This window comes from Cricetulus griseus, chromosome 6 (genome assembly GCF_003668045.3).
Source record: "Cricetulus griseus strain 17A/GY chromosome 6, alternate assembly CriGri-PICRH-1.0, whole genome shotgun sequence".
NCBI classification, from domain to species: domain Eukaryota; kingdom Metazoa; phylum Chordata; class Mammalia; order Rodentia; family Cricetidae; genus Cricetulus; species Cricetulus griseus.
This window is the reverse complement of record NC_048599.1, coordinates 104,382,477-104,392,758: the sequence shown is the minus strand read 5'-3', so window position 1 is coordinate 104,392,758 and position 10,282 is coordinate 104,382,477. Positions and strand designations below refer to the sequence as shown.

The following is a 10,282-nucleotide window of genomic DNA, read 5'->3' as shown; positions in this document are numbered from 1 at the left end:
AACCTTAACTGGTACCCAGATTCAACAAAAGTATATGTTTAAAACCATTATCTTATATTAACTTTCTACATGAAAGTAATTTTTTACACATAGTAGCAATGTTCAAAAAGCATATGTAATCATATACCACTTAATACAGGGCATGTTCCAAAAAATGTACACCTTGGACCATTTGAGTCTCAAACAAACATCAGAGTAGTTACATAGATAAGGAGGACTAGGAAACACAATATTAAGGGGTTGTATACACTTATGGTCTGTCCTTGATCAAGTCATTATGTAGTACATGACTATGATGCTATCAAACAGGAATAATGGGATGAGCAGGAGGGGCTGGGAGTTTGCAGTATGTTGCCATTTATTAGTCCTTAAAATTATAAAATGGAGTCTAAAACAGAGTAAGAAATGTCTGTAGTAGCAACTCAAACAGAGCACTGATAAATTAAATCATATACTTACACAGTCTTAAGTGGGCAACTCTAGTTAAGCGCAAGACATTCATTAATAATACTTAAACCTAGTATTCTAGGATGTACTAAACCCTACCCTAGCTTATAAACACAAGTCTATCTCATACACTGCAAGCACAGAAGCTAAAGGACAATGAAGAATTTGGCAATTTACCAAAAGCCCACTGATGATTTAAATCCAGTCTCCTAAAAAATTTTAAATTTACCCTGTCATTATATCACTGTCTTTAATAGTCACAAAATAGCAATTAAGATAAAAAAAGAAATAATCACATAAACCCCTATATTAGTTGTTTTATTATCTCTTCCTCAGGAAAACTGTACCTCACTCCTCCATTTGATCTCAAGAAAATAACTGTTATAAGCTTTCTTACCCTATCTAAAACCTTATTGGCTACCATTCCTGTGTTTTGCCTCACAGGTCCTAGAAGGGTTAAGGAACTGGCAATTCAAATAGATGAGCAGTAACCACAATTTGACACGTGGACATTACAAAGGAAAAGTTGTCTTTATTTGTGGTTGCTAAGCTACAGGTAAATACCTGGAATTCCAGAAGCAAAAAGCTAGAAAAATCCAGAAATGGAAACAGAGAGATCCACTGATAATATCTGAGCTCTTGAATCTAGTTACTTCCAGAGTCATTCCACACACTCCTCCACACAATTCCCAGTTGCACGAATAAAGCTGTTAACATTGTGAACACAAGAAACCAAAAAAAAATCATGACTAAGCTGGGAATGTGGCACATGCCTATAATCCTACCACTTAAATGCTAAAGCTCAGTGTAGTCCAGTTTGAGATTTAGGATTGCTGAACCTCTCTGTGTACTAAGACAGGGAGAGGTTCATTCTCTAAACCTCTGTACAGATCTCCTCATCTGTAAACAGGGATATTAACAGTATTCACTTCCTGTGACTGTCAGAAGTAAATGAACTATGACTTACCAACAGCCCCAAACACTTGAGAAGCATTGGTACCTTTAAGTAAATTAAATCATTTTTAAAAGTATACAAACTTGACCAATTACAGTAATATTTACCAAAACACTTCTTTACAAGAAAATAAAAGTATTTTAAGGGATAAACACTATTCGTGGAAAAAAAAAAAAAAAACGAAACAAGCGCACATGCCTTTGGTCTCCTAAGACAAGACAGGATGGTTATTATTAGCTTCACACAGACCTCTCTGACCTTCCCCAGTGGCACTACATTCATCATCAAAAGAGAAGCATACACACTGTGAGTCGGAAACCATGAAATTGCACTTAATACCAGACTTCTCAGACAAGGCTTCAGATTTTAAACCTAAAGGCAGCATGGTATTTTCTCCAGCTAATTGGTTTCTAAGGCTAGGTAGAGATTAAGAAAACTGTGTAGAACCACATAAGATAGTAAGAAACAAACATTGTAAGTCATTTAAGAAAACCATTTATTTGGCTTTGCAATGAATGAATCTGGAGACTATAACATTTATTTAAGTACAAGAAGAATTTGCCTTCTTGAAAGTCACCAATATCAGACCTAATGATGAAGCTACACTGGGAAGACTGGATTCAAAGTTAACCTACCACCTGGATTTGCTCAATAGATACTTCTACCCAGCCTTTCAATTTCTATCAACCCATTCAACCTCTCTGTCTCTCATTAGATTTGCCAAAAAATTTTGGCAATAATTTGCCAAGCAAAGTTAGAACTAAAACTATGTGTTTAAAATAATGTGTAGATGGCTTTTCTCTGCCCATATTGAATGTTAATAAAAGTCAAAGATCTGCCACAAAGCATTACAGCTTTGTCCAGAGCCTCTGCCACCAGATTACACAGCCTTCACAGGGGGCTGCTCCTCTTTCCTTTACAATGAAAGTGCTCTGTTCAAATGTTTATCTGCTATAGCCCTAGTGGGTTTATATATTACAATAAATTGAACTCCAAATTAGATTATCAAACATGAAGAGATTTTCCACTATTGTATCTCTAACATCTTCCATTAAGGCTCTAAATTTACCTTTTTAAAAAATGTCATGTAAGATTAGCTTTGTTCTTATCTTCATGTAAAAGTCATGCCAAAAAAATTAACGAAAGTTTATCTGTAAACTGAACAAATCTCAAATAGATGGTTTTGTAATTAAAATAGAGGAGGAACCAATGGAATTACTCAAAACCAAATTTCCCCCTTTTAGGCACTATGCCTAGTGATTATAACCCAAAGCCTTACTTCAAATCCCAGCCTGCCATTGATTACCCAGGGCAGACTGGGCACTTCTCTGCTTCAATGTTCTCACCTTTAAAACTAGAGAAATTTAACAGAACTATGTTATGAGGTTAAATGAATTAGTATAGGCAGACACAAACTTTAATTATTTTATTATTACTCATGCCACCCTCTAACCTTGAGGCAAACCCAGGGTACAGACTGAGAAATAATTTCTGAGGTACAACCAACGCATTATCTTCCTTATGTATTTACTTGCATAACGCTTAGCATATTCCCAAGTGTTTTAATATATGTCATTTTTAAAAACAAGACTACATCGAATACTACTTGTGGTGCTTATAGACTTAGATAGTAAAGACTTGTTAGCAACAATGACCCACCCAAGCAAGCTAAGGCACTCACTGCATGGCTCTGCCTGGCCTTGAACTCTCCTCCCACACCTTAGCCTTTCAAGTTCTTTGTTTTTACTTAAGATAGGACTCCACTACGTCGCCCAGTGGTGAGACCGCATGTGTGTTCCACATTTATTCTGCAGGAGACTTTTTGAAGAGGCATCTCAGTGTCTCTAATCCCCACCCCCAAATGCTGAACTACCCACTACCCCACACTTCACTACTCTACTTTTACATTTAAAAACCTATTGCAAGCCGGGCGGTGGTGGCGCACGCCTTTAATCCCAGCACTGGGGAGGCAGAGGCAGGCAGATCGCTGTGAGTTCGAGGCCAGCCTGGTCTCCAGAGCAAGTGCCAGTCCAAAGCTACACAAAGAAACCCTGTTTCGAAAAACCAAAAAAAAAAAAAAAAAGCTATTGCAAAGTGTAAGAGAAAAACCACAAACCTAAAAGTAAGAAATCTTAATTTTGGTCTCAACTATAAGAAAGCCTAGGTAAATTATCTGCATTCCCTTAACTGAAAAAAATGAAAGGTATGTACTAGATCGCTTCCACAGGTCCTTGCTGCACTGTGATCCTCACTTCATGAAACTGAAGCACCAAGATAAGCAACTTATCCAAAGTCACACAGCTAGTTAACAGCAAATGCGAGACTACATTCACCTCATCTATATATACCATGCTGCTTCTCCCACTCAGAACACTATCAATTCAACCAGAATGGCAGCACACTGGTAACCCAGTTTAAAGCTCATCCTTGGCTACACAACTACTTTGGGGCCAATACGGGCTACATGAGACCTTGTCTCAAAACAAACAAAAGCCACAAATAAACAAAAACTACACCATTATTCTAAACTTTCATGTTATAAATCTAAATTATTTATTCAATGAATAGTGTATTAAAAAATTGGACCTTTAAGTCTCAAGCTAGAGGAGTCATTACATTTACTAAACTGGTCTCAGCAAAGTTAGGAGAGGGGCTAAAAAAGTGGCTGATAGGTTAATAGCACTTGCTAAGTAGTTGGAACCAAAGTTTAGCTCCCAGAACCCACACAGCAAGCTAAGTATCCTGAAAAAGCCAGTAACTAACTGACAAACTGAACACCCTGGCTTCTGTACACATAGGTGTGTGCATGCCTGCCTCCACCTCTTCACACTGATAACTACACATGAGCATTTATGCCTAACATCCCAAATTTCAAGAAGAGATTATGCTCCATATAACATTAAAAAATGAATTGCCGTAATATTACATGTACAACCCTCAGAATATGAAATTAAAATTCTTGATTTTATTTTATATACATGTTATATTTAATGTGCATTGTTTAATTCAAGAGAGATCAATTTAAACATTGTCCTCATTTCTGACTAAATCTTCAAAACCATTAGAAAAGCATAAGCAATTACAAACAAAAGACTAGGCTATATTGATAATTTCTCTTTCAAAATTGAAAACTGGCCCCCCAAAGTATTCTAAAATCCTGTGCTCAGTGTATTACACTCAACCAAACTGTCCCATCAGCAGTACTCAGATCTCTCTAAACATCTTCAAAGTTTATTATAGTTACAGGGAACTTAGCAACATTTCAACAAGACTGATCCTGTCGACTACACAAAACCCTGAGGAAAATCACAGCAAAATGCAGAAGAATAAAACCAACAATAGTGCCAGGTGTTGGTGCTGCACGCCTTTAATCCCAGCACTCATGAGGCAGAGGTAGGCGATCTCTGTGAGTTCGAGACCAGCCTGGTCTAGAAACCCTGTCTTGTAAAAAACCAACAGTTTCATATTACTGACTTGAGAACATCCAAAACATTCATGGATACATAAGTACAATTTAACTGTACTTTTTTTTTTTTTTTTAGGGATTCTTAACGAAAAGAAAATGTCAGAATGTTTCTATTTTTTAAACTAGATGGAACCCTAACTTGCTAAATCCAAGAGAGACCCAATCAAACAGTCTACTGAATTTATTTCCACATACCCATGCCCCCTGCAAAATGTCTCTGTAGTCCGTATTAAATCCCCAGTTAGATACTTCTTCCCACTGTTGGACAAGATGGCAGCATAGCAGCTACATGGTCTTAGGTTCTTGTCCAAAATCTACACTCAACTCATTCTTCTGCTGAATCAGCTCTGTTCTCTGAACCAGCAGAATGAGTCTATTTCAACTAACATTTTTGAAATCCATGCCCCCACGTGTCTCCACTGACTTTCTGTGGATCTTCACAGACACTTTGGGAGTAAAGAGTAAACTTCCACATTTCCAGTAGCCTTTAAAAAAAATTTATTTATTTATTATGTATACAACATTCTGCTTCCATGTATATCTGCACACCAGAAGAGGGCACCAGATCTCATAATGGATGGTTGTGAGCCACCATGTGGTTGCTGGGAATTGAAGTCAGGACCTCTGGAAGAGCAGTCTGTGCTCTTAACCTCTGAGCCATCTCTCCAGCCTCCTCCAGTAGCCTTTTAAAAACTCTGCCACTTACAGACTTTGGTGTAGAAGCAGAGAACAGTCATTCTAGAAAGACTAAGTACTTCATACACCTCAATCAAAACATAACCCAACAGATACAGGGCAGAAGCAAAATTCAGCTGCTCTTCCAGAAGGCCAAAAAAATCCTATAAAAACATATAAAACAATACGACTATACTATTTTTTTTTATCATTTTAGAACTAAAAATTTCACTTAACATGTAACTGGCTTATTACATTTAAAATTAATGAGTTCTTTTGAGGTTATCAGTTTTAATACAGCAAATATTAATAATTAACATAAAAAGAATCTTTGGGATCTTTAGTAATGTTTAACAGAATAAAGGGGTCCTGAGACCAAAAAGTGTGTAAAAATGTAACATCTCTCAGGCTCCCAGACCTCTATCCTGGGTTTTCTTTTCCCTTGTTCTACTAATGTGTAACTGGCACGCACACACACACTGATTCCTGAGCTAGAATCCTAAACATCCACCACCCTGTCCTCTAGCTAGTGATTTCAAGTAATTACAAGTCCACACCTTATTCTCAACATCTCCCTACAGGTACTCAAGCATCTGAAGTAAAAAAGTTAAACACTTTTACTCTTCTAAGAACTGCAGTCTTCAAACATGAAAGCTTGTCTGAAAGCAGCAACTTAATTGCTCTGTGATGCTGCCCAGCACTGATATTTCTACTACTCACTAAAAAAGTAAAGGTACTCAGAACTAGCAAGATCCATGAGGAAAGAAAAGGTACTCTGAATAATCAATCACTGATTCTTAACAATAATGATCACTTTTAAAAGTGATCGTATGTTAACATGCAAAGAGACAAGGAATAAAATTAAAATCTGCTTATTTTAGCTGGTAAGACACTAGGTTACTAGATTCCAACACACTGACCTTTACTTGAATACCTCCCCCTTCTTTTTTTCCCTTTTTCTTTTGTTGTTGAGACAGGGTCTCTTTATGTAGCCCTGGCTGTCCTAGAACTCACTATATGGACTCTAAGATCTCTTGCCTCTGCTGCCAGAGTGCTGGGATTAAAGGTATATGCCAACATGCCCAACTAAAATCTTAAAATTTCTTAACTCTCTACCCCTATGTCATAGAAAACAAAACGGGTTGGAGAGTACAGATTCAAAAGCTCCAACAGAAACCCACTAAGTACATAAGATAAATCTTCCAAATTAATAAAGAAAAAACTTTGGAACTCAGAACAAAGAAAACAGCCTATCCCGTATCTACCATAAAAATTCTGAAGAGCTAACAGATTCCTAAACTTATCTATATTATTTTTGCAAATCAAATAAAACTATATGAATATGATAATGGGAATTACATCAAGAAAGGTAGGAAGAGAGCCAAACATATAATGTTAAAGATAATCTGATTACCTTTTTTAGATTTTTGGAGTCAAATATGTCAAAACTCCAAAATAACTTATACAAACACATGTGACATATTTTTAACCACTTTCAAAGTTTAATTTGCTGAAAAGAAGCTCACTAGGGGCTCAAGATATGGTTAAGAACACTTGCTGCTCTTGCAGAGCACCACATGGCAGCACACAACCATCTTAACTCCAGTTCCAGGGGATCCAAAACCCTTCTGACCACCACTGACACTAGGCATGCATATGGTACATACAAATAAACAAAGACAAAACACTTATACACATGAAATAAATTTAAAAAGTAAATCACTTACAAAAAGTTCACAAACATACATGTGCCTAAACATCTTTTGAGCTTCATATTTTTTTTTTCTGTGATTAAAAGTTAATTGGTTCAGGCTTTCAAGAAGCAAAGCTTATATTATTGTTAATACATTCACTAAATATTTTGAATCAAGTTCCATCAGCATTTCTTACTAGTCCTCACTTGAAGTCAAAAGTTCTCAAACTTAATCAGTTTATGTACCATATTAACACATATACCTGCAAAAGGTGCAACACTTGTGATTAAAAAAAAAAAAAAACAAAAAAAAAACTGGGACTCCACTCAATGATAAACGTCTCCATCTTGATCCTTGGGGCTTCCTATAGACAATTCCTATTGACTGGTAAATCTAAGAATATGATTCCAAGCCTCAAAAATGGATAGATGGGGGATTAACACAGTTTTAATTTGCATGCTGGTTAATAAAAAGCAAATGTCCCACAATAATTTTATAATTTTGGGACTGGGGTGTAGTCCTGTGGCAGGATACTTATCCACTTTATGGAAGTGGGAAGGAAAGAAAGAAGGAAAATTTGGTGTCAGTCAATAATGTTTACAAAACCATATCCTGTGATTTCAGATATTAATTGTTACTCCCTAGTTTAGGTTAAAAAAAAAATTCTACCGTAAACTAAACTGCCGGGGAAGAAGGGGCCTGGATATTTGGAAGTTTGAACTGAATACATCCAGCCACTCAAAATTTTTCACCATCAGGAGTGGTGCAGAATAGCACACATAGATGAGAAGTTTGGCCAGAGCTGACCTTCCTCAGAAACTTTTGGTGGCTGCCAAATTCCTAGTACTGATAACAGATGTCAACTGTTAAACCAACACCATGCCCCCAGCACATTATCTAATGCAGGTCCTGGCTCATAGTAATGGCTCAATAAACACGTGAAAAATGAATGAGGAATTATTATTTTTCAAAGGTGTAGCACTTTAGAAACCAAGATAAGTCTTTCAAAGCTCACACTATCATTAGGCATCTTAAGGAAACTACCAAGTGGAAATATGCTACAAACACCAACTGCCCTAGTCAAAAAAAAAAAAAACAAAAAAAACTCTTTAAATCATTTACTTAAATATTCAAGTTCACACATGTACATAAACAGCTTACAAATTTTCAAGTGCAGAAAGAAAAACTAAGATGTATTAAATTTTAGTCATTCAATAAATAAGCTTTTATCCTCTATTAATGAAAAATCAGTGTCGGGGTGAGATGAAAGGGGAAAATATCTGTCAATGTAGTCGGTGTGTTTAATGGATGCCATAAATCAAACCTTCCCATGAATTTTCTAGAGCATATTCATGTCAATCTTTGAGCCTATTGTCACTTTCACACATGCTCACGGGAACAAAATGACAAAGAATGCTATGCCAGAACCACTGGATCCGGGCATGAAACATTTGATTGGCAATTATCTAGGCACTGGATAATAAATATAGAAATATTTTCAAAATACATTAATCCTGTCGACTCCTACATAAATCGAAGCTCTGAATTTCCTTATGAGGTTCACTAGACTGCTGGACTTCCAAACGTTTTCTTCTTCCTCTTTTTTTTTTTTTTTTTTTAAGGTGCCGATTATCTCCTGTGTGAGACAACTGGGAGCCAACAACCCATTTACCAATAGCTACGCATTTTCCAGACAAAAGCGCGTTAAAATAGATCCGATGCACATTTATTCTTCCCTGGTAAACGAGTGTTCTTCCAAATTCCATTTTATGAGGTATACTTAAAGTTAAATGCAGCAAGTTCAAATTTCAGTCAAAAAAGCTCTAGGTGCCTTACTAGCTTAACTGTGTGACTGCTACATCTGGTGGCAGAACACTTGCATGCAAGAAGCCAGAAAACTTAGAAAACAATTGTAACCGATCTCCGTGCGTGTTTTGCAGAAACCTTCACGCAGGAATTTCCCACAAAAACCCACAACCCCTGGCAGAGAAGAAAACGTGCTTTCTTGTGCCCGCGAACATAAACGCGCAAACGCGCAGGAACCGATGGCGAAGGAAAGTTGCAACCATCTGGAGGTGGTGGCTCGGGCAACCCTGCCCACGAGTCGCTCCGCCGTTGGGATCGCTCTAGGGGCCGCGTTGGGGATCCGAGTCGGATCTGAGTCAGTCCAGAGCATTCCCGCGGCGGGCGGGCGGGCGGGCGAGCAAGGGGCATCCTCCCGGTCCCGGGCAGCCCGGCTCGCCGCGCGGGGGACCGCCTCTATGGGAGGAGTGCGGGCTAGGGGAGGGGGCTCGAGCGCCAAAGGCTGCACCGCGAGGGCAAGCCCACCCGAGCCCCGAGGCCGGGAGGCTCAGGGAGCAAGGGCAGGCCTCCGGTCCGCGAACCGCCACCCCCCCACCCCAGCCCGGGGTCGCCGCGGGCCGAGGGAGCCCGCGGGAGGGCGCGGCGGCACTTACCTTCCCTGGGCCTCCCGGATGGCGGCGTGTGATTCAGCAGGGACCTGGCCGCCGCCGCCGAGCCCGGGGTTGGAGACGTGGAGAGCCGGGACCAAGATGGCGGCCCCTCCAAACTTCCACTGCTACTTTGGACACTCATCAAGCTACTTTCTGGGAGCCCGACTCCCCCCCTGCGACGGCGGCGGCACCGGCACCCGCCTCCGTCATGGCGGGGGCCGCGCTGAGGGCGAGCGCGGGCGCGAGGGCTGGGAGGGGAGCGCCGCGCCGCCGGGGGAGCGCGCGGGCGGAGGGCAGCGGGGAGGGAGCGCTGAGGGGAGGCGCGGGGCGGGGCCGGGGCCGGGGCCGGAGCGCGGCGGAGCGCGGACCGGCGCGCCGGCCGAGGCCACTTCCGCGGGCGGAACCTGCCGGCACCTCTGCAGTGCGTCGGGCCCCGGCGTCGCCGGGCAGCGCGGGCGGTGGGTGGCGGCTGAGGCGGCGGGGTAACCTCTGCATCAGTTACGGGCGGGCGGCGGCGGCGGGTCACGCGCCGCCAAGGCAAACACTATCGCGAGGCTCCAGCGCCTCCGGTAGCGGCGGCGGCGGCGGCGGC

At 40.6% G+C, this 10,282-nt stretch overlaps 1 protein-coding gene across 4 annotated transcripts in view; it reads right to left on the bottom strand.

Moving 5' to 3' along the window:
- Nucleotides 1-10,282, bottom strand: part of Tlk1 (tousled like kinase 1) — a 128,029-nt gene that overhangs the window by 95,729 nt on the left and 22,018 nt on the right. The window contains exon 1 of one of the 4 annotated variants that reach the window (XM_027420212.2): nucleotides 9,694-9,998. The exons of 1 other annotated variant lie outside the window; for it this stretch is intronic. In XM_027420212.2, coding sequence (XP_027276013.1) covers nucleotides 9,694-9,832 — 139 coding nt within the window. In that variant the 5' untranslated portion in view covers nucleotides 9,833-9,998. Of the gene's footprint in view, nucleotides 1-9,693; nucleotides 9,999-10,282 lie in introns of those variants that run through there. 2 more of the 4 variants (XM_027420211.2, XM_027420213.2) reach the window with 2 other exon arrangements.